Source organism: Pelodiscus sinensis, chromosome 1 (assembly GCF_052426305.1).
Source record: "Pelodiscus sinensis isolate ZL-2025 chromosome 1, ASM5242630v1, whole genome shotgun sequence".
NCBI classification, from domain to species: domain Eukaryota; kingdom Metazoa; phylum Chordata; order Testudines; family Trionychidae; genus Pelodiscus; species Pelodiscus sinensis.
Window position 1 is genome coordinate 47,484,067 of NC_143052.1, and position 27,808 is coordinate 47,511,874.

The 27,808-nt window shown below is 44.4% G+C and overlaps 1 protein-coding gene and 1 long non-coding RNA gene across 6 annotated transcripts in view; one reads left to right on the forward strand and one right to left on the reverse strand.

Annotated features, from left to right (window-relative positions):
- Positions 1-16,930, reverse strand: part of ST7 (suppression of tumorigenicity 7) — a 241,517-nt gene extending 224,587 nt beyond the window's left edge. The window contains exon 1 of one of the 5 annotated variants that reach the window (XM_075929169.2): positions 15,863-16,930. In XM_075929169.2, the coding sequence (XP_075785284.2) occupies positions 15,863-16,013 (151 nt within the window). In that variant the 5' untranslated portion in view covers positions 16,014-16,930. The remainder of the gene's footprint in view (positions 1-15,862) is intronic. The other 4 variants (XM_075929170.2, XM_075929167.2, XM_075929166.2 and 1 more) reach the window with 4 other exon arrangements.
- LOC112545698 (uncharacterized) lies at positions 15,808-27,550 on the forward strand. Its single transcript, XR_003089244.3, has 3 exons — positions 15,808-15,947; positions 18,214-18,308; positions 26,954-27,550. It is a non-coding gene; the product is annotated as an uncharacterized LOC112545698 (long non-coding RNA).
- Positions 27,551-27,808: the final 258 nt, after the last annotated feature.

Genomic DNA, 27,808 nt, shown 5'->3' on the forward strand with positions numbered 1-27,808 from the left:
TTTAAAAGGCTAGATTAACTGCCATGCTCCAGCTGCTTTTTGTCTCTAAAGCCATGCAAAGCAGCTGAACATGGGTGAACCACATCACTGTTCTGTGGTGTCTTGAGAACTTCACTAGCTGTAATGCATTTATCCCTACAACACCCCTGTGATAGGGAAGTATCCTTATCCACATTTTGTAGAGGGGTAACCGAGGCATGTTAGGGGGTTTGTGTTCATAGTGTTTATAATGTTCACATTGTTTACATAATCTGTGTGTAAGGTGCTTATGTGTTCAAAATGGCGGTTCAGGGATTGTCATCAGAACACTGTGGAAAGTTCTGGACCTTGTTTCCCACCTAAAACTACTGCTTTCATCCCTAAGTTGTGCACATGATATGCTAAAAGCAGTGCACATGGCACGAAGAAGCCTGCGCAAGGCACACAAATCATCTGCACCTGGCATGAAATTATGCACACCACCCTACGCAGGTTTTCCGGCCAAGGATTCCCTAAAATACTGCACCCTAAGAGAGGGTGTGGTCGGTGGTTATTAGCAGCATCAGCATTTCAGAAGCCAGCGTGTAGCAGATATGGAGCGTCTGCATCATTGAGGGCCCACTTCCCTGTATCGAAGGATCAGGAGCTGGTGTTGGTTACCAATCAATAGCAGTGTTCTAGCCTACCAGCGCTGAAGAGGGAAAAGGCATAGGGGTCCCTCATAACTGTGGTGGGTTCCCACACCACGCTGTGGCAAAGGCTCAGCATTGGTGACCTGGGATACACAAGCAGGGGTGTTTGATCTCTGTTCCCTTCAGACAACAACATCGTCATTGACCCTAAATCAATCCATTGTGGTGAAGGCCCGAGAACTGTACCACCATTCAACATCAGGCTTGGTTCCTGTGGTGAATGCCTGGGATTCCACCAAGATCAATCATTCCACCTTCAAGGGATCACTTGCCATTCCTCCCTAAGGGCTAATCTGAGCCCAAAGGTAGAAGGTCGCAAGCAACATTACCACCATCACTTTGTAACGCATAACTACCTTACCTGTATTGGGGATCTTTCTGTCTATCTTTTCTTCTGTTTTGGGGTGGGGGCTGGATTTATTGGTTGTTGTTCTTGTCTTTGTTATACGCACTTGTCAATTTAAAATCTCTTACAATGTATAGTGAACTTTAATCTGGACTCCAAGTGTGTTTCTTTGGGAAAATCCACCAGTGATCAGATACGGTCTCAGGGGCCTCCTTTCTGAGTGCCAGATCTCATAACATCACAGATCAGATCCCTTATTCTAAATTATTCCTAAATGTACTTGTTACTGAGACTCTGGGGTAACAGGCACGAAGAGCCTTAGAGCAGGTGTTCACTGCAAATAGAGCCTGTGTGATTGATACCTAGCTCTGAACACCCAGTTTAACCTAGCCCAGGGGTGAGGAGCCACTCTGCAAAGCACTACCCAAATGACTGTGTCCTCACAGGTGCTGTGTGTGTGCGCATTACTAGCACTACTTGGGGCATGTCCCATGGTTCTCTGAACTGCTGTGAGATGAGTCATTCTGTTTCTTCCCCAGTGAGTTGTGGAGGAACCTGCCTGTTCTTCTGGGCAGGGTTTGGAAGACTGTCAGTGCTCTAGTGATAGTTAATATCCTCACTGCAAAGGGGTGGGTTACCAGCCTGACTTAGCAGAACCCACACTCAAGCCAACACCCTAGCTGGGGCAGATAGCCCAGACTGAAAGCATCACCAGACTCAGGTGAGTGGGTTGTATGTGCAGATGGGAGGGAGATTAAGGACAACACCCGAATAAGAGCCTGAATTTAGTCTGCAGTGAAGATGTATCTATAAGCTGAAATCCTGCTCCACATTGAAGTCAGTGGGAATACTCCTACAGACTTCAACAGAGCAGAACTTCACCCTAAGTGATCTTACCAATGTCACGTAGGAAGTCTGTATTAAATCTGGGGTTTCCAAGTCCCAGGCTAGTGCTCTGATGGCTGAATCTGGCCCAAACATGGGAGAACGCTCATTTCAGGGTTTCTATTGTTGGGTTTTTTTAACCCTATTGTAAGCAATCCAGCTACTGTAGAGTGTTGCTCTAAGTGTTGAGACACACCTGTTCCCTCAAGATGTCTGATGCACTAAGAATTAGGCTATAGCCTTTTGTGGACTCCTGTGAATATTCAGATTCTGTGTATGCTGCCAGAATCAAAAGGATACAAAACCTCAATGTAAATTAATCAGCAGTTCCTAACCCAGTTGCCTAGGCAGCCTGACCTTTTCTCCCAGTCTGCAGCCTCTGGCCTGCTGCACACAGGCATCTTCTGTCTCCCTCCCATGAGCCTGGTTCCCTCTGACCTCACAAGGATAGAGTTTCCTTTTGCTGATAGAATTTCTCCCTTCAGCTCAGATGGGATGGAGAAAGGTAGGCAGTAATAAGATGCAGAAAAAACATTAGATTAATGGGGAGGTGCAACTAATGATATTGAAAAATCTCTATAGTGATGTCCATTTTTAGGAAGTCAAATCTTTACACGTCTGTACTTTCAGTGATTCACAAAAGCCTCTAAAGGTTCTGCTTATCAGCCCTTTCACAAGCCAATCACAGCAAATGACATTTAATGCACTAGTACTTAAATCTGTCTTTTTACCCTCAAAAGGAAATATACTGTAATCAGTGAGTCTCAAAAGTTAAATGCTATTTATTTCAGAAGAGGGATAAAGGGCTGAATTGTTACAGCAGTAAAAAAAAACATTCACCTTTTTATAAAAAGTGTGTTCCAATCTAGCTCCCATTGATTGTGGAGGTATTCAGAAACACTGTAGCTGTTGAATTCACGTGAAACTATAAAAATAATCAAATGTATTCTATTTATATTGGACTAAGGCAACATCACATTCTTTTTTAAGAGCTTGTTTTATTTTTAGTATTCTAGCCTGAATATGCCACGGTTAAAAGGATGCCATAGTTTTAGTATTCCAAAAATAATTGTTAATTAAAAACCAAAATGCCAAAGTTAGACGTTAAAATTCAATTTTACTAAGATCAAATGAAGGTGTATTTTTATATCCTAGGCCTGACTCCCATTGTATGAAGTAACTCCACTGAAGATACAGGAGTTGCACTGATGTAAAAATGGTGTAACTGAGAGGACTATCTGGCCTTACATGGATTAATTTACTGCACTTTTGACTACATTAACCAGCATTACCAACCACAACAGAGCCACAGAATGGCAGGAATATACACACAACGAAAGGAAAATAATCCAGAGTGGGCACTAGTTAACCAGTTACCCCAGTAAGCATGCCAGTAAAAGCAATACTTGCTGGGCAACCGGTTACCTCTGTACGTCCCTACATTCCATTTTTCAGAGACTCATAAAGTTTAAGGTCAGAAGGGATCGCAAGATCATCTAGTTCTGCGGTGGGCAAAAATCAGGCCTGTGGGCCAATTAGTACAGCCAGCAGCAGAATGTGTTCAGCTGCCTCCTTCCCCCACCTTTTTCCATCCTACTGCTAAACTACTCCCAGGAGTCTCCTGCTAGCTGTGCAGAGGGGATGGGAGTGCTTAAGTCAGGCCATCCCCTACCCTTGCAACTCTGCTCTGCAGGGCAGGAGTTGGGGAGAGGGAGACAAACAGCGGAGCTGGTCCAATCTGAAGCATGGATGGTAAGTAATTCAGAGGAGCACCTGTTTTAAGAGGTAATGCACAGTTTCTAAGATTTCAGTGCTCTCTCTCTCTCTCTCTTCCCCCCCCCCCCAGTCCAGTGTTTCTTAAACTGTGTTCAACGGCACACAGAAGTTGGAGGTGTACCATGGAGAACAGAATTCAAAATGGCTGCCCCCCCCTTTTTTTTTCTCAATAACTTTCCCCCGACCCTTCCCCACCCCGATTTTTTTTTCCTCTCAACAAAAAAGCTTTGGTGTTCTCCATTAAAAAAAATTGTTTGGTGTTCCTTGGTCTCAAAAAGTTTAAGAAACACTGCCCTAGCCCAATCCCTTCCACCTAAGACCCCATCCCTTCCAGGGGAGCCTGGAGCTGACCCATGACCATATACCAAAATTTCATGCCAGGACTTTGCTTCCCGCCCTCGCCGCAGTCTCTGCTCCAGCTGTGGCCCCAGTTTCAGTCCCTTTATTCCTGCGTGCATCCTGGGTGATGGGTGGACAAGAATAAGGGAGATGGGACTCCAAAAAGTTTGAGGAACAATTGCTTAATCACCTTGACTCAAACACATACTACTTATTTCTAGTTTGAATGTGTCTGACTTCAGGTTTCTGCCATGAGTTCTTATGACTTTCTCCTGTAAATTAAAGAGCTCTTTAGAATTCAGTATTTTCTCTACTTAGAAGAATTTATACACCATAATCAAATCACTTCTCAATCTTCTGTTTGATCAACTCAACAGATTGAGCTCTCTGTCTCTCACTCGCAGGTACAGGCAGTCCCCGGGTTACGTACAAGATAGGGACTGTAGGTTTGTTCTTAAATTGAATCTGTATGTAAGTCGGAACTGGCGTCAGCCACTGCTGAAACCGATCAGTTTCAACAGCTGCTGAATCTGGACGCCAGTTCTGACTTACATACAGATTCAACTTAAGAAACCCAGGCGTCCCCAAGTCAGCTGCTGCTGAAACTGATCAGGGGCTGATTCCAGGAAGCCCAGGGCAGAGCAACTCTGCCTCGGGCTTCCTGTAGTCAGCCGCTGGTCAGTTTCAGCAGTGGCTGACTTGGGGACGCCTGGGGCAGAGCAGCTGGGTTGCTCCAGTAGCGCGGCTCCTCGGCGCTACTGGAGCAACCCAGCAGCACCCCAGCTGCTCTGCCCCAGGAGTCCTGATTCAGCCGCTGCTGAAACTGACCAGCAGCGGCTGACTCAGGACGCCTGGGGCAGAGCAGCTGGGGTGCTGCCGGGTTGGTCCAGAGCGGCGCTGCGGGACCAACACAGCAGTGCCCCACCTGCTCTACCCCAGGGGTAGGCAAGAAAAGCCTGGTCTGCTGGGGGGGGAGGCACTAGCTGCACCTCCCCCCCAGCAGACCAGGGAGACGGGGGTGGCAGGACCGCCCAAGTCCTCCACGGCTTTGCTCCGTCTCCCTGGTCTACTGACCTGGGAGACGCGGAGCAAAGCCGCAGAGCACGCGGGCAGCGGGACAGTCCAGGCGTGCCGCGGCTGTCCCACTATGGGCGTGCTCCCAGGCTTTGCTCCCCGTCTCCCTGGTCTGCTGGGAGACGGGAAGCAAAGCCGCGCAGCACGCCTGCAGTGGGACAGCCCGGGCGTGCTTGAGCTGTCCCCCTGCGGGCGTGCTCTGCGGCTTTGCTCCCCGTCTCCCTGCAGACCAGGGAGATGGGGAGCAGTTTTTCTCGCCCCGGAGGACAGGGGCAGTGCATCTGGGCCTCCCGCCGCTCCCGTCCTCCGGGGCGAGAAAAGCCCCGTTCATAACTGCGGATCTGACATAAGTCGGATCCGCGTAACTCGGGGACTGCCTGTATAGTCTCCAGCGCTTACATCGTTTTATGGCTCTTTTCTGCACACTCTCCAATTTTTCAATGTTCTCTTAAAACTGTGGACAATGGAACAGAAGAAAGAGTAATCTACTATCAAATTCACTAATGCTGTATACAAGGAAAAAATAAAAAAAATCCCTTTGCTGCTCCTATTTATCTATCCAGATACATTAGTCATTGTTAGAGATGTTAGATATTGTGTATTTTAGTAATTGTGTAGCTGCAACCATTTGTAGCGGTTATACAATTACTAAAATACTCCCTTGGGGTGGGGCCAGCAGCCAATGTGTTCCCTGGGTCCAGGCCTCCCTCCCCGAGAGCCCCCTGCCACTCTGTGCTGCTGCCTCTACATTAAGCAGATGTAGCCAGTCCTGAAGGGAACTGATTTAAAAATTGGCTCCCCATGCAGACAGGTTCCCACCTGCCGCCCTACACAGACTGCAACCTGTATCGGAGGCAGCAGCGTGGGGTAGTGGGGGTGGCAGCTCCATGGGATCCAATGCTTGGGGGGAGCCAGTTTTTAAGCTGCCTCCTCCGCCCAGCACCAGCTCCCACCTGCTCCCCGGCCATATTGCCTCTGTGGGATGCAGCAGGGGGAGCAGGCAGCTTTGTGGGAACCAGCATGCAGGGAGCCACCTTAAAAGTCATCTCACCATGGACACTGGCTCCCACCTCCCCACCCCCTTGCTGCCCCTGCCTTTGAAACTCCACCTCCACACCTTTCAAAGGTAGGGTTACCAGGTAAGTTTAGAAAAAATACCAGACACACTTGATGCAGGGAGGAGGGAGGGGAGGATCGGCCGGGGGGCGGGGGGCGCTGGCCGGGAGGGGGATCGGGGGCAGTGCGGCTGGCCGACGGGAGATGGGGGGGCCGGGGCTGGCAGGCAGGGGATCGGGGGCAGTGCGGCTGGCCCGAGGAGATGCGGGGGCCGGGGCTGGCAGGCAGGGGGTCGGGGGCAGCGTGGCTGACCCAGGGAGATGGGGGAGGGGTCAGGGGCAGCACAGCTGGCCCAGGGAGATCGTGGGGAGGAGAAGAACTGGCCGGCAGGAAGCAGAGGTGGCCGGGAGGGGGTCGGGGGCAGCGGTGCTGGTCGTATGGGTCGTGGAAGGGGGAAGAGGTGGGACTGACCTGGTCACATGCAGATCCCATGCACGGTCCAGAGAAGTGTGAGTGAGTCCGGCTGCGGCTCCACCACACACTGAGGAGCGGGGACAGGGCTTCTCCTCCTCCCCAAGGCGTCAGACACAGCCAGGGCTCCCAGCACCGATCGCGGCCCGCCTCCCAGCCACTCCTCCAGCCCCCGCCAGGCTTCCGTCTGGCACCGAGCCAGAAATCCAGGAAATACCGGACATTGCACATGTCTGGTATTTTCTGGATTTTTTTTTACTGGACAGAGGGCCCAAAAAACAGACTATCCGGTAGAATACCGGACACCTGGCAACCCTATTCAAAGGGGCAGCCGTGGAGCCCGGGACTCTGGGCTCCGTGCAGCATCCAGTGCAGCTTGGAGCCTTGGGGTTTCAAAGCAGCAGCGCTGCACAGCTGATCCCCGGCTCAGCTATGCGGTGCTGCCACTTTGAAGTACCCCTTTCCTTCCCTTCTTTGCTGCCTCTACTTCATAGAGGCAGCAAGGGGGAGGGGAAATCAACTAGTCAACAGACTATCTGATAAGAAAATGCTTATCGGATAGTTGACTAGTCTTTAACATCCCTACTAGTCCTTTTTAGAATCACCACTTTCCTGAGTAGAGTCCTCCATTTTGGAAGTATGTGCTGAATTTTTTTTTGTTTGCCAGCTGTTTTCATATTTACTTCCAGAGCACTTATGAAAATGACAAACAGTAATAATAAAGGCTAGTCCCAACCCCTCCGGAACCCTACTAGAAACACTTCTATTTGATAATCGTTCCATGCTGACAAGTCAGGCAGTTCTTAATTTACTTAACATGCACTTTGCTGAGACTAGTGCTAATATTCTAATCAGAATGCTGTGTGGTATTATATGGGGGGAAATAAAATATAAATGCCGCATTTTGCATACTTTCCTCCCACTAACTAATTTTCATTGCAAAGTTTAGAAACTTCTTGTGGTTGCAGAGGATTCTTTACAGTATGCCTAAAAACCACATCTGTGGAAGGTTCTTCCCATTTTAGCCTTTATACATTATACAACAGCAGTTGTGTTTGGGTCATTTCAGGGAAAAACACGATGACTCATCTGAAGGCTGCTATAATAACGTACTTCAACTGAAACAACGAAACAGTGAATGAGATATTGCAATCCCAGAAAAAAGTGGTAGCAAGCAACACACATTTGACAAGTTTTCACATGGATTCCAGTTTGTTCAAAAAGGAGAGGATACTATAAAAAGTGTTTATACTATCTAGAAGTATCCCACAGATATGTCTGGTCAATTTTATATATGTTATCATTGTAGGTTTGGAAGGATTTAGATTTTTATCAGTATATGACAGAAAATGTTGATTACACCTTAACACATACAAACTGATAAAAATATTTCAAATAGGCTGCAGAGGGGCAGCAGCTGGACTCTGGCCTAAAGGGATTAAAGCAAGATGGAGTGAGCCTCCACAGAGCCCTGGCCAATCACGAAAGGTCTTAGAAGCTGCCAATGAGAAGGAAGCTTGCTGGGGCAGTCCTGGTTATAAGAAGCTGCTCTGCAGAACCCTGGGCAGTTGGGGCCTGTCCTGACCAGGAAGGGTGCAAGATTGCTCACGCTAAGTGGAAGCAACTGAGTGAGCAATCCTGAGCAGACTCAAGGGAGCTAGAGAGGGAGACTCCAATCTGATACCTGCCAGGCTGTAGCCTTGATACAAGGACTAGGGAGGTGCAAAGGTCAAGGGAAGTGGCCCAGGGAACAGGAGGCAATAGAAGGGAGAGGAGAAGGGCAGGACAAGGCTGCTGCAAAAGCATCCCTGGGTCAGGGCCCAAAGTAATGGATGGTCCTAGGTCTCCCCTTCTCTCTTGCACCACACCTCAGCCACACTGAGGACTGTGGCTAAGACAGCTTGCTCCTGAGGTGAGGGTCTAGCCTGAGGCTGCAGTTGGCCTTTGTGGCAGGTCCAAGATTGAGGACTGCTGATAACCTCTGGAAGGGGGTAGGAGACTGAATGATGTGGTCCCAGACCAGAGGGTAGAAAGAGTATGAGGAGAATGATGACAGGCAAGGCACCAGCCAGAAGGGGGCAACCAGCTGAGGCTAGAGGTAATTGCCCAGTGACCAGCAGGGTGTGATGCGTGAGGTGAATCACGAGAACTTTACATAGGCAAAGAAGAAAATGCTGTTTGAAAGCATAATAGAATATGATTTCAGGATATTTATGTTGTATATTTAGACATGTTATATTAAAATTTTCATGGTTATAAATCTTGAAGCTTTTGAATTTCAACTTTACTCATTAAAAAATATTGTCTGTTCCCCTGTTGCCAGATCCCCATAACTTCCCACAATTGTAAAAACTTGCCAAAAATAAATGCTTAGAACCCATAATTGTGTGCAATGTTTATTTAAACATTGATATTAGCTGAAATTATAAATAAAAATCAAAGTCTGACAACACTATAAATATGTAAAGAGGAGTATAAGAATGAAATATTCAGAATAATACACTGCAAGTGCTCAACAAGCATGCAGTTTGCTTTTTGAAGTGGCACATCTGCCTGAAGTCTAAATGTTTTTCATTTGTTTAAATCTTGTTTACTATCCACCATGATGTAAAGACTGTAGCACTTTAAATCTACTGTGTTCAAGCAGGAGTCCTTGGATCAAGGATCTTGGTGTATTTGCTTCTCAAATAAAATGGGGCTGAAAACACTGTGGAGATAATATTCTCAGCTTCCCAGAGGGAAGGTTTTGCTTATCTCACACTTTATACCCCCAAAAAGCTGTTAAGATAATTACCTTCCTCAATGCAGAAAAAATGCATGAGTCACAGCTGATGGTGAAATGGATACCCATAGTAAAGATATAGCTGTAAGACTCCCCAGTTCAGACTGGCTAATACTATGTAAATTACTTCTGGTTCGGTAAACTAATGGGATTTTTGGCATATATTGGGCTTATGGGAAGGGAGCCTTTGGCTACAATGGTCATCTTCTAAACCTTTCTGCTATCTTATGCTTCTCATTGTCATTCAAAAGAATTAATCCTTGCCTAAGGCCTGCTGAAAAATGTGAATAGCATAGGAAGCCTTATATGCACACATTATTTATATTTTTACAATTTACATCAAGCCAAGGATTTCACTCTGGCCACAGTGCACAGTTGGCTTTTCTCAAAGAAACTAAGAATTTTTCATGAATATATTTTTCTTTGGACCCCCTCAATGATTCATATGATCCAAGGATAAAGGATCAACAGCCTGGGAAGTGAAGTTTCCTATTTATCCACAGAACATGTACAGCCTGGACAGTGGAGGCAAGCTTCCCAATGCTTCCCAGCCACTGGGACTCAATTCCAAACAGGAGCAGTCTCTCACGAACAGAGGATTGGTCAGTTTCTAGAACCATTCAATTCTAGACAATACCAGCAGCAGAGAGGTCAGCAAGGGTGCCTGAGACCAGCCATCCATCAGGAGTGAATGGCTTTTGGCCACTATTGATTTAGGCCAGTGAATTAGAAAGAGGAGCAAAGCTCTGTATCTATGCCTGGATGCCCAATATCTCAAGTTCTTTTAAATAGTACAGGGAAAAAGTGCCTTTTTACACCAAATTTATATGTTGTTTTTTGAACAGCTATGTGCTTACATATAACCAAAAGACAGTCCCGTCCCAAAGAGCTTCAAATATAATTAAATGCCTTCACTTTAAAAATACTTTAAGAGGGTGGGAACTATTTTATTTAAAAAAAAAAAATCAATATTTTTCACTTAGAACAAGATCATAAAGCACCAGAAGGCATATCCCATAGTCCCCTGAATAGGCTGCAGATCAGTATGAAGAGAGGGAGGTACAGTGGCATTCATGGGCCGCTAGAGAGGTAGGTAGGAAGTGCATTTATAGGTGCAAGGAACCAGCAGAGCCTCTCCAATCTGCTATTGGCCAGCGTACGTTAGGCAGAGCAGGGAAGTAAATTGGTATAGGACAGTGGCAGACTTCTTGGGTGGAAGTTAAGAAGGAAGCATGGGTGGAAGTCAGTCTTTCTTTGACTGAGCAGCATTGATACTCTATGCTCCTTGCCTATGAACTGAGGGTAAACTCTCAATGTAGCCCTTCAAAGATTTTCTCTGATCTATACCAACTCCATCCTAGAGAGGAGGTGGGAACTTAGAAATAACTCTTGTATGTTGACATCAAAGCGTGATGGTCAGGTTCCATAACCAGAGGATGTGCTCTTCACCAAAGGCTAGACGTTGTGGACAGGCCTCCAGATGTCTGACTGGGCATTCTTCCACCTTGTCTGTGACCCTCCCCCGCAGAGTGAAGAGAAAAGTTAGATAATAAAAGATTAGATCCTTCCTATCACACACACCCCCAAAGCAAGTCCACTCAAAAAGGATAAAAATAACTTGCTGTATGTAAAATATCATAATTTAGTCACACTGTTTCTCATTACCTCTTAGACCTGATTCTTCAAAAGCAGAAACGTTTTTCCACACAAACCTATAAGTGCCTTGCATATGACACATTTTAATGTATTTTGATTTGTAACAAATGTATACCAAGAGTGCTTCAAGAAACCCCTTTGCCTAAAATTAGAAATAAAATCAAAATGTAAATACAAAAGTTCTTCACTTTAAAGCCAAAATAAAATAACCAATAACAGCAAAACAAGCTCACCCAATAACCTCCTTCTTCCAACATTGCAGCCATCAATAATCCCTCCTCAACAACTTGGGTAAATAGGTCTTTCAGCATGCCCAGTTCAACTAATTCAGGCTACTGCAGACAACAAATTTGAGGAGAAACAGGAAAGAATAGTAGGCTGCAAAGTGGAGGCCTCTGATGCTCTGCCAGAGCCTCCACTCTAATATTTATGGTTTTCAAATCAAATAGGCTACATCTACACTACATGCTTCTTGCACAAGAGCATGTTCACACCGCAAAGCACATTGCAAAAGCGAAGAGCTTTTGCGCAAGAGAGCATCCACACTGCATGGATACACTTGCGCAAGAAAGCTCTGATGGCCATTCATAGAACGGCCATCAGAGCACCTGTGCTTTTTCCCATAGGGAGTGTCCACTCTGTGCTTTTCCCCTCTGGAGCGTCCACACTTGCCTTTTTGTACAAGAACTCTTGCACAAAAGGGAGTTATGCCTCGTAAAAAGAGGTTTACCGACGCTGGAAGACCTACGCTGGAAAGAGCCCTCTGTTCTGCCGTTTTTCTCATGATTTTCTTGCGCAAAAGCACATTTGAGGTGTGGATGCTCCACAGGGTTTTGCACAAAAACAGCTGGTTTTGTGCAAAAACTTTGTAGTGTAGACGCAGCCATAGATTAATTAATGGGATTGTAGCAGTATGGCATGGGGAGAACAGTCTCTCAAGCAGGTAAAGTCCTGGCCATTTAGCTTTTATAAACCAGAACTATAAATTCCACCAGGGCAGTCCTTGCTGATCGTACATCGCTGGTGGTGTATTTGCAGCATGCATGACCTAATAAATTAACTACTTTATTTTCTAGAGTGACTTAAACTGTAGTTTTACGATAATCTAATCTTGAAGTGAGAAAGGAACGTTTCACTGTAACCAGGGTTCATGTGTGAAAGAAATGGACTCAATCTCCTAGCAAGACAAAGAAAAAAAGCTGTCCATAAAATTATTAGATGATGATTTAACAGCAGCTGAAGACCCAACATCCAAGACCCTAGATCCGTGGTCACCAACCAGTAGATCGCGATCTACCGGTAGATCTCAGGGGCTCTAAGAGTAGCTCTTGAGCCCTCTCTGAACTGCGCGCCTGCGCAGTACATTTACATTAGATTTCCTCATTTGAGGAGCAGCTACTCACCGAGCAACAACACAGGTGAGTAGCTGCGAGGAATGGTGGGAGCTGGGAGGTTGGGAGGGCTGAAACACCCCAGCCAGCTGACTGTGGCTTTCAGCTGAAAGAGGATGCCCCGCACTCCAGCTGATTGGCGGCTTCTCCTCTGCGCCTGCCCACGTGGAGCTTGGTGCACCCTGGCTGAGCGCCATGGCCAGCTGGCCAGGCAGCCACTTCTCTTCCTTCCAGCCCGGTTGCCCTGCGCTCAGCCCAGGGAGGCTGTGTCTAGCTCCAGCTGTGCTGAAGCAAGCTTTCCAGGCTGAGTGCAGGATCACAGATGACCATCTCAGACTACAACCCAGACTTCAAGACACTGGCAGATACTGTTCAGTCACAGGTGTCACACTGAGTCTTTGTTATTGGAAGAAAAAATATATTATCAATACTTGATTTTAGATTTACAAATTAGCAGAGAACAAAATGTATAATTGTAAATGCTTCATTTGACATTTAAATAGCATGACCATTTAAAAACAGACCATTTATTTCATAACTATAAACATGTGATTTTAATTTTATGTATTGCATAATTTAAAAATAAACTGTTTAACAGAGTGTATAAGGGCTGAGGATAGCAAGTGATGGACAGGAGAATAGAGAGGGCGGGGCTTCAAAGAAGAGGCGGGGCTTCAAGGAAGGGGCAGAGCAGTAGATCTTCGCCTGTTCTGAGACTTAAAAAATTATCTTGGGTGTAAAAAGGTTGGAGACCACTGCCCTAGATTATGAAAAGTGGAAACACACACCATCAAGACAAAAGGTGGATCAAATACTCAACACAGCTCCTATTTGCTTCCCTCAAGCTACCAGCAGTGCTAAACTGAGTTTCAGCCAGTTATTTCTCATCCATGCCATAATGCCTAAGTGAGAGTCTATAACACAGATGTATACTTATTTATATAAATATTTTATCAGGTCAGTTTTTCCAGTACTTATACTATTATGTGCTATGGAGGTGTGCTATGTCTGCAATACTGTTCAACATTGCCACTGACTGGATAATGCAGTGTAAGCCAGAATACTTTCCAAGAAGCATTAAAAAAAGACACCCTTCTCATCCTCTGAAGACCTGGACTTGCAGATGATCTTGCTCTCTTTATAACCATATATCCAACACCATATACAAGAAAAATCAACTCAACATGTTAGCCAGCACACTGGACTGAAAATCAACCGCAATAGGACAGATATCATGACCTTTAATATTGCATCACCATCACCAGTACAGATATTCTCACCAATATAGAAACATTCACAGACTTGAGCAGCAATATCACATCCTTGGGCAGCAAGGAAGCTGGACCAAGCCAAGATATCCAGAATAAAAATCAAGAAAGCCAGAAATGCCATCAAGAGCTTAAATACTGTCTGGGAATTGTAAAAATACAATACCAAAACCAAACTGAAGATTTATCAGAACTGTGAACTTTCAGCATTATTTTATAGTGCAGAATTCTGGGCAATAAGAAAGTATGACATGTTCAAACTTCATTCCATACTCCCTGCCTTCAGAAAAATCCTTCATGTCTTTTGGCCCAGAACAATCTCAAACCAAGATATACTGACACAGTGCAGCCAAGAGAATCTGAGCACTATCATTGCCAGAAGGCACTGGAGATGGAAACAATTGCCAAATGAAGCACATGGTCGATCCATCACTAGATGGACACCTGAAGACAAGTGAAAATTAGCCTACCCAAAAACATGGCAAAGAGCAGCGGAAGCCTGTGTGAAAAACCTGGGCCACAACTGGGGAACCATTGAAGAACTTGCCAGAAACAGACAGGAGTGGAGGAGCTTTGTCACTACCTTAAATGCCAGAGGTGTAATGGGAACATAGTGAAGATGCCATGGAAGTTATCATTTTAACACATTTAAGACAGCCTTATTGATACACAGGTTTGGATTTCCCTAGTAAAGCATAACATATTGCTTTAATTACAAGAGTCTCTAAACTTATGACCAAATTACAATAGCTCCCTTTTATTTCTCCTCATAAACCACAATGCCCCATATTCTAGGAGCAGTCTCCCAATTCACAGAGGATTTGGGGGGGGGGGGAGTGAACTCCTGACTGGCAGGCAGGAAGCAGTTGCCTCTAAAAATTCATACATACCTCCCCACATATGCAAACTATGATGATCCTTGCAAATGTATCAGTCACCAGGCCAAACTCTCTCCTCTGCTAAACCAAATTGCCTCACCACAGACATGAATTTCTTTAACAAAATATTAGGAAAACCACCATGATTAGAACTGTGTTCTGATTTACCCTAACATTTGACTTTTGTCACGGGATCTTTTACAAACAGGATTTTAACTAACTGCAGTGTTCAGCAGTTTGAGCACCTGATATCATTTTTTAAACGTGTCTTGAGGCTGGCATCAGACCCCAGCTGTGTTGTGTGGCTTGCAAGTGCCCTGCATTACACGGCTTGGGGAGGCGGATTCCCACAGATCCTCACTTAGGAGTCATTGCAGCCAGTTGCTAAAAGCAGCACCTTCCTGCAAAAAGGATCCAGGCCGTGGCACTTCTCCAAGGCAGAATCTCAGCTCTGAATAAATACCGCCTCTTGGGACCGCTTGCCTGGCTGGAGAGGCAGCCCCGGCTGTCCCCGAGTAGGGAAGACAGGACAGTTATCAGGAGGCCAAGCTCGGCTCTGTCCTCAGGCCCGAGCACTCACACGCCCCCGCGGGCAGCCCCAGGCGCACGCCGCATTGCCCCACGCCGCACACCCCCACCCGCTGCGGGCAGCGAGCGCTTCGCTGGCCCTGGCGGGGAAAAGTGGCCGCAGCGACTGGAGAAGCGGGCTGCAGCGGCGAGCAGATGCGGGGGAGGGGGGAGACTATTCTGAACCCCAGCGTCCCCGGGGCAGAGGGGAGGGGGGCGGTCTCCTCTTCCTCGGCTCTCAGCAACCCAGGCGGAGCGGGGCAGGCAATGAACCGTCCCTGCTCCGTGCACAGCCGCAGAGCGAGGCTGCCCCGCGGCTCTCGCGCCTGGCCTAGGCGGGAGAGCAGCCAGCAGCAGAGCGTGTTTAGCCAAGCAGCGGGCAGCTCTTGCGCGCCCTCCCCCCCTCACGGCTCCGGCAGCGAAAGGGCACCTGAGCCTGCAAGGGCGAGGGACGGGGGATCCGCGGCTCGTGTGCCAGGCTGCAAAGGAAGCTCAGGAGTCTGAGCTGGAGCGCGAGGGGGGGGGGAATTGAACTTTCCAGTATAACCCACCTCCCCAGCCTGGCAGCGCCGCAGAGAGAGCGCCCTGGCCGGCTCCGCCTGCAGACGTGTCCCTCTCTCCCGCACAAGTTGCACTAACTTTGGGAGGCAGGCAGGGCTGCGGGAAAGCGCCCGCGAGGTTTCCGTGGAGAATGTGGTTTACCTGTGGTTAGATTGTCATTGATCTTCAAAGGCACCCTTAGGATGTAGACCAGGAAAAGCATGATGAAGACCCACAGGGTCCAGAGGTAAGTCCATGACCAGACGATGCAGGACTTGAGCTGTTCCAGAAAGCCTGTCCCAGCTTCAGCCATGTTTTTGAGAGCGGAAAAAAAAAGCCAACCCTGCTCTCTGCTGCCACAACCTCTCAGTGTGTATTTATGGGATGATTCATGCCTCCCAAAGCAGGCTCCCCCGGCCGCCCCCTCTCAGGGTTTCCATGCAGGCATCTCTTCCAGCCGCCACATAAAGAACATTTGTTTTTAAAACCCTATATAAACACAATCGCCTCACCCCAAATCTCTGCCTGCTTCTTTCCATCTGTGCCTACCGTGCTCCATTTTACAGCTGCAGTTGAGTGACCCTAATTAAACTGATTCCACAAAAACGCACTTGAAATGAACAGCCTTGGGTAAGTCTGTTTGCAGGTGCTGGTAGAAAACTGGCTTGCTTAGAGGTTGGATTCTGACCAAAGCTGAACCTCTAAAAAAAGAATGAATCTTTTTTACAGATACTGTTCAACCCTTTCCAAAGAGGAAGAGAATTTTGATGGCTTCTCTCAGAGCCTAAGCTCTAGCCCAGTTACAGTGGAATCCCATTGGCTCTAAGTTTATCTGCTAAGGTTGATAGCTTGTTTATAAATCCTTAGCCCAGGGCCTGAGGCATGGGGCAGACAGAGCTGGCTTTTTGCTACCTTGAGAGATACCGACAAGAGAATGGGGTTACAACACACAGCTGCATCCCCAGTTTGCACATTGTTCCAGGGCTTGGGGTGATGGTCTCAAATCCAACTGAGCTCCAGCTGCACTGTGATTTCACATGAATTCAGACTTGTTTTGCGAACTATTTGCACTACCCTAATGTTTGTTTGTAAGCCCCTTTAATAATTTCAGAATAAAAATGTTGTTTGTTTCATATATACTTATTTGGATAGGGCCCAATAGGTCTTGAATCATCTAGTCTTTGGGCACTTCTACACTTTTATAAAGCTCATTTATTTTTACTGTGGAACAGATCAAGCAAAACTCCTACAGTAATAATAAAAAGATACACAAATGGATAAGAAATCCACTTCTTAGTGTAAAATGTTTTGTTTTTTGTAATTGTTTCCAAGGATAGTCCCTTCCCTTATCTTAACTTGTTTAGATATTCTATCTTCTAGCATCTGGATCCATCTAAAATACAAATATTCTATTTTTAACCTGCTTATCTATTCACCTGAGGCCTCCTGTATGTTTAATTATGTTATCTCAGACCTACACTTTGTTAAAACAGGATATCAAGATTAACAGCACTATGGAATTTTAAATCAATGACAAAAATTTAGGATGTTGTCTTTGTTTCATCCAAAAATGGCTCCTCCAATGTCATGTGATGACCAAAACTAACCTAGTGGAACATTGGTGTAATGGTGGCTCAGAAGAAAAGATGTCACTAAATGAATCACCAAAGCCATTAATCAGAAAATACCAATTTGGAAAGGTCTGTTAACACTCATGTTTAATTTAGTTTAGTTACATTCAGTAAATGAAAAGCAGGAGTGTAGGTGCAAAACAGCACTGCATTTTAAATGTTTAAGCTTCTCTTTCATGGTTTTAAAAAAGAAAAGGGAAGAGTAAGGCATCACAAACTTCCCTGCAAACTAATATCAGTGTTATTTCAATAGAGCAGTTATTTATTTTGTGGCAATAAACCTAAGTTTTCTCTAATCATAAGAGTGTATTCTTAGTCTAAAACAAATTATTTATCTACATAGTTTACTCTTAAAACTATTGTTCTTGTATTATGCAACTAAATATAGGATCACTGAAATGTAGAGATGAAAGGATCTCACTACTTGACCTACCTTCAATGTATATGAAGATTATCAGCATCTCTTTATATCAGCCTTAACATATTTGAAGATTATCAGTCTTTTCTCAAGACAAAGTTTGCTCACAGTTGTTGCTTTTTAACATTTTCTCATTAAATCAGGTTTTCTAAACCTTTTATCATTCTGGTTTCTGTTCTCTGCACTCTTCAGTTCAGTTTCCTAAAGTGTGGCACCCAAAATTGGACCAGTGGAGGCCTCACTACTATTTTTGTAGAGTGGGACAATTACCTCCTTTGTCTTACATATATATGACAATCTTTTAATGCACCCCAGAATGTTAAGCGGGGTGTTTTTGCCACTGTATTAGTGTTGACTTGTGTTCAATTTGTGCCCACTCTAAATCCCCATTTTGTAGTTGTATTTTCCCCTTTCCTTTGTGAAATACTTTGCACTTTTATTAAATTTAATCTTTTTGATTTCAGATCAATTCTTTAATTTTTCACGGTGGTTTTAAATTCTAATCCTGTCCCCGAAAGCACTTGCAGTCCCTCCCAGTTTGGTGTCATCAGGAGATTTTGTAAGTTTACTCACACTTCTGTTATCAGTCAATGAAAAAAATGAATAGAACAGACCCTGGATAGACAACCCCACTAGATATGCCTTAACATCTATGATTGCTTTCTACTGTATGATGTATAGCTCTGTTATCTGATATTACTTCCAAGATTTTGATCAAGATTGCAAAGATTTTTTAAATGTTTATACATTAACATCTGATATTTCTAATTCTTTTAGTTGAAAACTAGAGTGAATTGTTTTGGCCTTTCTAAGTCATTCTGTTCTATTTTCTCCGCATTCTGAAAAAGGCCAGAATGACAAAGCATTTATAGACTTGCCCATTTAAAGCATATATTTTAATCAGTCTTTTACCTTGCTTTCTCCTTCAGTATGTATTACCATTTCTATTTCCACAATAATTAATACTTTGCAGTCATGTCATGCTATTATTCCAAGAATCTCAAATATCTTTACAGTGAGAAGTATTATAATGGTTATAGAGGGGGAAAATGAATCAGATTGCCTAAGTGGCTAGCGCAAGGTTACATCGTGGGTAAGAGAACTAGCAACAACCCAATGTTTCAGACCCATGGTAGCATGCTCTTCCACTATTCCTATACATATTATTCATTAGAAAGGTAAACAAGAAACAAAGGCAGATGCTACATTTACCCATATGTATGAAATAGTTTAACTTTTTACATTAAGTACACATTATGTACCTATACGATATCCTTGATTATGACTCACTGAAAACACTCATGAACAAATCAATACCGGTACCTTACTATTGCCAATAACACTAAGGCTTAGAGAAAGAACTCGTTAGATAATCATGTTTGCAAATGATTATACACCATGATCCTGAGCATTTTTGCACTATATGTGAACTAAAATGTTCTTTAAAGACATGTTGAATCTTCATATTCTTTCCTTTCATGCACAATTTCCCCATTTTATATTCCATTGAAGAGGGATCCTAAGAATTAAGACATTTTAAAAAGCAAAAACAAGTTCAGAAGTTTATTGATTGAGGCACCCAGGCCATAACAGAATAAACTTGTAGACTTCAATGAAAAAAATACATTTAAAAATAAACAAAAAAGATTTTAAACTTACCTGCTATAGGGATGTGAACGACTAGTGGAGCCTGATGCCGGGCTCCCCATGGCATTTCAAAGTGGCAGCGCCACATGGAGACCGGGGCTAGGGGGGCCGGGTTCCCCGCAGCACTTTCACCTTTGAAGTGAAACTTTGCTACCAACAGCCCTCTTGAATGATAGACTACGTGTCCCTTTTTTCATAAATTATATTTAAATTATGCATATTCAAAATACATTTCCATAAAAATAGAGGGATGCAGTATCACAGTGAACAGCCAACCAATGTCCTGCAAAGCACCTTCTGAAGGCTTCCCAGGTCACTAAAGATATTGCCAAAGGAGGTGAGCAAGAACACATTTTAAAAGTTAGCCAAGATGCAGCAGAGAGAAAGCCTTGTTTTAAATCTTTATTGAAAAGCAGTGCTATGAAAAAGGCAGGAAATGCAATTTGGGCCAGCTCCTGTATTAATAAAATAATCGATACAAAACAACTTAAATGGGCTATTGGAATGAGCAATTAAAGTTCAAAATGAAGTAAAATTTCAGGTTGTGAAATGTTATTCTTAAATGAGAACAGAGCATTACACTTATTTTGCTTTTTTCTTTACCTTTCAGGTTAAAAAAATATTTTCATCCTTTTTTTGTTTGTTTTACCTGAATTTTACCTGGGCGCACACATTTCTCACGTCAATTGTAGGTGGTCTGCCAAACAGTGAACCTCACAATATTACTTACTAACGCACACAGACATTTTCTTGAAAGCCTCCCATCAAAATAATAAGCTAGCAGCAGTTTAAGTATTTTCTGTCAATCACTATGAGCCATGTATTCTGTGAAATATTTTATGAAGAAAACTTGCTCCCTCCAGAATACCCAGAAGCTATTTAGGGCCAATGAGGATGTGAGCACTTAGGATTGATAAGAAATAATGAAAGCAAGATTGGACTTTGGTCAAAGAGAGTTCTTGGCAAGTCAGAATTTGGCATGTCTACACGTTCTGTGTATTCCCAAAGGCAAATGGGGCTGTGGGAGAAAGCAGCAAAGACAGATGGCTGACAGAGTGGAGAGGGACCCAGAAGCATTTCTCCCTCCCCATTTTAGGTTGAAGGAGGACAGTAAATCAGTCTCTCAATTCTCCCAAAGGCAAGGAAGTCAAAGTTTACTTTCTTGGAAGAAATTTGGGGGATGGGAAAGGTAGAAGAGACACTGACTTTTCCAGGGATTAAATATTTAATCTTTTTATGAGAAATATTTTCAGTGTGGTTATTCAGTTAGTGAAGCCTTGCTAGTTTCTTTAGTACACCAGAGTGAAACCTCTCTCCCACTTTGACCTTTCTTTCTAAAATTCCTGCAATTAACACATACAGCACTTTAGTTTTACATCTGTCCTAATCAACACAAACAGGGGTAATGTCAACAAAATGTCCTAAAGCACTCCCTCCCCTCCTCCACTTCCCACAGGAGAGTTAATTGCTTAATTCCAGAATGCAAGGAAGCACTTACTACTGTCAGGGATGAGCAAACAGGAACTCAAGATTAAGCAGCTTAGATATTTCTTGAGGGAATTAATTGGGCACATTCTTCCCTGCACACAAAATGGCCAGAGGTGGTGGGACCCTTCTCATAACTTTCAGCAAACTTGTCTGAGATGTAGAATATCCAGCTCCAGTTCTCCCCTTTATTAGGAGAGGGACAAGGGGGAGGCATTGCCTCTCAGGCAGGTGTTGTATCCACTGAGCTATGGACTACTCTGATGTAGGGGCATGACTACACTACAAAATTTTGTCAACATAACTGACAATTGGCATACATCTGCTGCAGTTATTAATCTCTTTTGGGTGTTCACACTGTGCTCGCTATGGTGGTATCTATTCTCACCAGGGGCTATGTCTACACTGGCACGATCTTGTACCAGAGCTATGCAAATGAGGCTAAGCGTGGAATATCGCTGAGACTCATTTGCATATCTAAGGAGCCGCCATTTTTGCGGAAGAGGCTCTTGCGTAAGAAGTAGCTGTCTACACTGCCCCTTCTTGCGCAAGAAAAACCCTCTTGCGCAATGCCACTACGCTGATTATTTTCCTGGAAATCCCGCTCTTGCGCTAATGCCACCCTTATAAAAAGTTCTTAGAACTTTCTGGAGTCATCCATTGGGGCCGGGGTGGTGAGGAAGGAGAATTATGCACAGGGAACCAGTCTTCACCTTCGGATAAAGAGTCTTCCATCTCAGTTTGGATAGGGGAGTTCAGTGTCATCACGGCTGTTGTAAACTGGGAAGAGTGGAGTGGTTCTCTGGATGTTGTTGAAGGCGCAACGTAGAAAGACTCTTCCTATGAGAACATGAATCCCATGGTTTCATGGTTGCCATTGCCCGGGCTAAGGGAGTGGCGTGGTGGCGGCAGCGGTGGATACGTGTACATAATAGGAGCAGTATCCCAAGATGGAGCTCCCTGTGCTGGGATAGAATGTTTGGAAGAGAAGCAGCTGCATGGCTCAGTGCCAGCTTTGCTTGGGGAGTTTGGCAGAATCAATTATCTGTGTGAATGTTCCGATTGTGTAGAGGAGCATGGAGACAACGGTGGCCGATGAAAGACAGCTCATCAGGAGACCTGCATCATATATGCTCATGTCTCGGTGCCGAGATTTGTGTAGTATTGGTGCCGTGGGTGTAGGCAACAACGAATACTTGGGAGGCGGCATGTCAGCACGGGGTCTCTTAGGTACCGTGACCAGTGCTGACCGATGCCTGTGAAGGCTACATGGTGCGACTGGTACAGTGGATGACTGTTGTTTTTATTTGGGCTCTAAGGGCACCCTCTTATGCGGTTCTGGCATCTTGCACGGTGCCATGCCACCGCCTGTCTGCGGTGCTGACCCTTGTGGAAGTCAGTGCTGAGAGTAGGGATCTGGCCAGGGACAGCCTGGTTTTGGACAGATTTGCCAGAAGAGGTAGAGGGACGCATTTTGTCCATACCTTTCAGCTCGGATGTTGATTTCGAGGAAGATGATGCATCCTCAGAAGCTGGCTGGAGCGACTTTTCGTATAGAAAGGTTTTAACCTGTTGGCACGGTTGCAGCATGCTCTGGCTGTCAAGTTAGAGCAGGGAGGACACTTGTCTGATGGGCTTCTCCGAGGCACTTTATGCACGAGGAATGCCTGTCTGAGACGGGCATAGCATCTTGGTAACATTCACATCTCTTGAAGCTGGGAGATCCCGGCATTAGGCCTGGCAAAATGCGGCAGGCCGATGACAACGGAAGTATTTTTTTTGTTGTTGGGGGGGGGGGGGGATCTTAAAACTTAGAAGTATGAGGAAACCATGGGAAAGTAACAGGTTTTTTTTAATTTTTTGTTGTTGAAATGGGCAAGAGAAAAAGCTGGCTGCTGACGAAGACAGTACAGAAAGAACTGAGGGAGCTGCACCACTCACACACCTAACGGACACAATCAGCACGAGGGGGCACCCTGGCACGTGCATGGCGCCGTGGAGACTGCTAGAAAAATCTCCAGTCGCTGGTGCAAAGACACACCAGCACCCTAAAGTAGAACACCCACGAGGACACTACTCGAAGAATTGTTTATAATTGGAGTCACTGAAGTACCAAACCAGTACAGAGGGAGATGCTTCCAAATATTTTTCCTCCCACAATAGTAAAGTATTTTCATCTTATTTTAGTTGAAGTTTAGCTTTTCTTGCTTCTGAAAATCTGAAAGCAAATGTAAGAGCTTCGGAGCTGTGGAGGGAGGAAAGTTTGAATGACTTGATTCTTGAAATTTTCAAGAACTTACATAAAAGGATGGTAGCTATGTTAGGTGTCTGTTTGTCTCTAAAACAAGTAGATTGGAGGCCTGATTATGCTCTCACTAATTTAGGGTATGGCTACATACAGCTTCGGTAGATATTGTATGCTATTCAGGGTATGACTAAGCCAGCTCATGAGCAACAGAAGGTATATCAACCTAAGCGTTGATAGGGACGCACTATGTCACCCAGGGGAGTTTCTCCCATCGAAATAGCTACTGCCACTCATTTGAGTAGATTAAGTCAATGGGAGAGCTCCCTCCAGTCATTTTAGAGCATCTGTACTAGCAGCACTACAGCTATAAGTTCTTTAATATGCTGTTGATTTAGGCTATGGCTATACTTGTTGGACTGGAATGGTTGCATTTTACCAGTTACCATACAAAAATGGTAGTTATGTCATAATTTTTCATTTAGGCTGGATTAAGAGTTTGCCCTACTCTTTAATATTTCATACACCAAATTACTACTTTGAGTAATAAGTTCTTTATTTTAGACTATTAGTTTCATTACAGTACTAAATGGGTAGGTTAGATTGCTGGTTCAACAAAACATCCCTCCCTTTATTACACTATAGTTTCTACCCCCTAATGATCAGGTAACAAATTTGCTAGTTGGATTATCCCACACCAGTGATTTACTTGACTTGAAGCAAAATGAAAATTAGGTCCTACACTCACTTTATTCTCCATCTCAAAATAATCTTCAAGATATAACAATACTGAAGTTAAAAAGTAATGTTTATATGTTTCAGAATTGGAAACTACATCTTTCAAACTAAAAGAGACATTCTTCACAATGCTCTGAGCAGAAACCTATTAGAGCTTACTGTTTTTACAAATAATAAAGTAATACAAATCCACATGATGATTTTGAATCAAACTTTGTATTCACTTTTTTTTTTTTGCATGAATGTAGCTTCTGTCAACAGATTTAAAAGCTACAGGTTAACTTAGACTTCTGGTTTCTTTTCACTGAGTTATTTCAAACTAGCAATCTTCAGATTTTAAATCCTGCATGAAACAAGAACAGACTTGTAGCTGTCAGTTTCATCTTAGCAAGGAAAGATAAGTGAGAGAAAAAGCTATTAATATATTTCAAATTTTGTTGCTTTATCTGGGTAAACTAAGTTACAGATACAAATTCAGAGCCAAGAATGGAATTAGCTCTAAGTTCTCAGCCTTGCTCAAGACTTGTTTGAAGTGCAGATTCTCCTTTGTCCCTTAATATTTAGATTAGATCTTACTGTTTGCCATCCCACTAATCACCCAATGCATAGGGACCCCTGTGACACTGTTCCTCTCTACCAAAACCCAGAAGCATCTTCACATTGGAGGTCTCCACATTGGTGGGGATAGCAATGATCCAGAGCCAGTACACTGCTAAGGAATTAGAGCACATCCATGGTTTCATTTGGGGTTATTTTCTGAGATAAGAGGAGCAAGCTTCTTTTCACTGCACCCTGTACAGAACAATGAGGGGAAATATGAGGGTGGAAAAAAACAAGTAGTCTCTACTCCTGCACCTAATTAATATCCATTTTCAATGAGGTTAGGGTTTTCTATTGTATAGCTTGACAATTGTATTCCAAGGAAAATTGCAAGCTTTGAGTAATTAAAATCTAGACTACAATAGGGACGTTAAATTGCAGTTAATTGACTAGATGGAATTTCCATCTACTACTCAACTAGCTCATAGGCACTTCCAGATTCCTCCTTTGAAATGTACAAGAGCCCCCACTGGGGCTCTTGTACATTTCAAAGGAGAAATGCAGAACTGCACGTACAGCTCAGGGCCAGCAGGAAGTCCTGCTGACTCTGGGCTGCACATGGGTGCCTGCTTTGAAATGTATAAGAGTCCCCAGTGGGACCTCTTGTATATTTCAAAGCCATTGAGCCCGGAATTAGAAGGGGAGTCTCCAGCTGACCCCGGGCTCCATAGCGCTTTGGCATTTTAAAGGGGAGAGTGCTGCACAGCTGAGCCACGGATCAGCTGTGTGGCACTGCCACTTGGAAGTATTCTCTCCCCCTTCCCCTTTTGTTGCTGCGCTCTCTAGTCAGACTATCCCAGGGGTGGCCTACCTATGACTTCAGAAGTTAATATGCAGCTCCTTACATAGGTACCAAATCCAGGGCTGGAGCTACAGGTGCCAATATTCCATTGGGTTGGAGGGTGTTCACTGTTCCCTAGCTCTGCCCTGGGCATCGGGGGAGGGATAGCTCAGTGGTTTGTGCATTGGCCTGCTAAATGCAGGGTTGTAAGGTCAATCCTTCAGGAGGCCATTTAGGGATCTGGGGCAAATCCGTCAGGGATGGCATTTAGTCCTGCCTCTCAAGGTCCCTTCTAGTTCTATGAGAAAGGTATATCTCCATTTATTTATTGTTCCCCCTGCACCCTTTCCTCCTAGGATCCTGCCATCTCCTACTCTCTCCACTGAGCCTGTCACACCCATGCTTCCCCCCCTCCAGTGTCTCTTACTGAGAAAGAGCTGATCACAGTGGGCAGGAGGAAAAGGAGAAGGAGGCATTGCCCGGCGGGGTTGCCTGTGGGTGGGATGTGCTGAGAGTGGTGGTGGGGAGATGATTGGGGCTGGTGACATAAATGTTGCTCTTCGGCAATGGGCATTGGTAAATTCTGGCTCCTCAGGTTTAGGTTGGCTGCCCCTGGACTATCCGAAAAGCAAATGCTTGTTGACTAGTCCTTAACATCTCTAGTCTACAACTGTAGACAGAGTGGCTCTATGGTATTCAGAACAGTTTCAACTACAAAGTTGGCACAGCTATAACTAAGTTTTTATTACTAAAAAAATGAGATTACACTGCCACATTCATCACATTAGACACCTAAGGCACAAAGTTAAACCAGCATCTACATGCATGACATGCTTAGGCCACACACTGACTGGCACAGGGATATGGGTTCATCAATAAGGGCATGTCTACACTACTGAGTTATTTCAAAGTAACTCCCATTATTTCAAAACAACAAGGTGAGAGTCCACACAGCAGGGCTTGCTATTTCGGAATAACTCCTCATTCTACAAGGAACACCACCTATTTTGAAATAGGGTTAATGTGGATGCTCAGTTGCTGTTTCAAAATAACTACCCCCCAGAGTCATTCAAAGTAATTACTCATTAGTGCTTCCTGGGGCTCTAAGTTGAGATAGCGTATCCACATTAAAGGAGACTAATTTCGACGGACTATTTCAAAATAGTTATTCGGGAGTTATTTTAAAATAACCTAGTAGTGTAGACATAGCCTATGAAGACTGGTTATTTTGCATGTTACAATGTACAATTTAGAATGATACATAGATTAAAACTGGTGAGAATACATGATTAAATAAACAGAACATAAAAAAATGAGCTGCTATGAAATGGTCAGATGTCTTATCTAGCTGAACAAACTAATGCATATAAAAGATAAGAAGTGACTGGTCTACTGTTTGTACAGAAATTCCTGAGCTCTTAATGGAAGTGAAAAATAAATGTACAGCTAGCATATGGCATAATGTTGGAGCTGCATAAACTGCATTAAGTGGCATGTAACCAAAGAAAAACATGACCACTTTTACAAAAATACAAATTGGAAATGTTTCAAACATTCACATTGCCCAGTACAAAATAAGTTTTTCTATTCCATAAGTAGAAGTCCTGTGAGAAAAAGAACCAACCCCTCCCCCCCACACAAAGTTTGTGTGTTTTTCTGATATGTACTCAAAAAGCCTATGATGCAGCCTTTTCTCTTCTTTTCACAGACTGAGAAGGACAGAGAGGGTGAAGTGCCATTCAAAGCCATCCTGCAGGTATACATGGCAGAATTTTAAGAGAGTTTAGCCATTCTGAAGCTGTTCCATTTGTGAAAAGCAACAAAAATACCTGCTACTGTAGCAGCAGGTACACACTCCATTGATGGTGTATTGGATCCAATGTGTAACTGGAGAAGTGACTTAACATACAATGCTATTATGCACAGTTGGAATGGAATTATGCTGTTCAAGGTATAGGAGTAATAGCCAGAGTTAGAAAGTTCACACAATAAGATTGAATTGCTAATGCTCTGCCTATTCTCCATCTCTCCAATATGTCTGATCCTAGAAAGACCACATCTGAGGGTAATGTGTTAGTGAGTTCTCTGTGGTTAATTGCTGCTTGGCAGTTCTTTCCAAACAATAAGGACAACATTCATGGGTGATTACCCGTGTCCATCTACCAGGAACTGAACTGAGATCAAAAGCTGGTTTCCGATAGGGCATCGGGACTTGAATTAGTATGAACCTAGCCCATACAAATCAATGGCCTAGAAATAAGAGGCTCCAGAGCATTGCTGTCTATTAACAATTCCACTGAACCAACCAGTCACTTCCCCATTCTTGTCTTGGGGTTCTTCTAATCAGCAAGTATATCAGAGGCAGCAGCATAGTGAGACAGGCAGCCAGTCCGCAAGGGTAGCTGCTTTTTAAACTAGCTCCCTATGCAGACTGGTTCCTGCCTGGCACCCGACGCTGCTGCTTCTGATACAGAGGCAACAGTGTGGAATGGCAAGGGGCTCCTCAGGAGTAGGGCCGAGCACACTGGCTGCCGGCGGCCCCATCCCTGGAGATTACAGAATA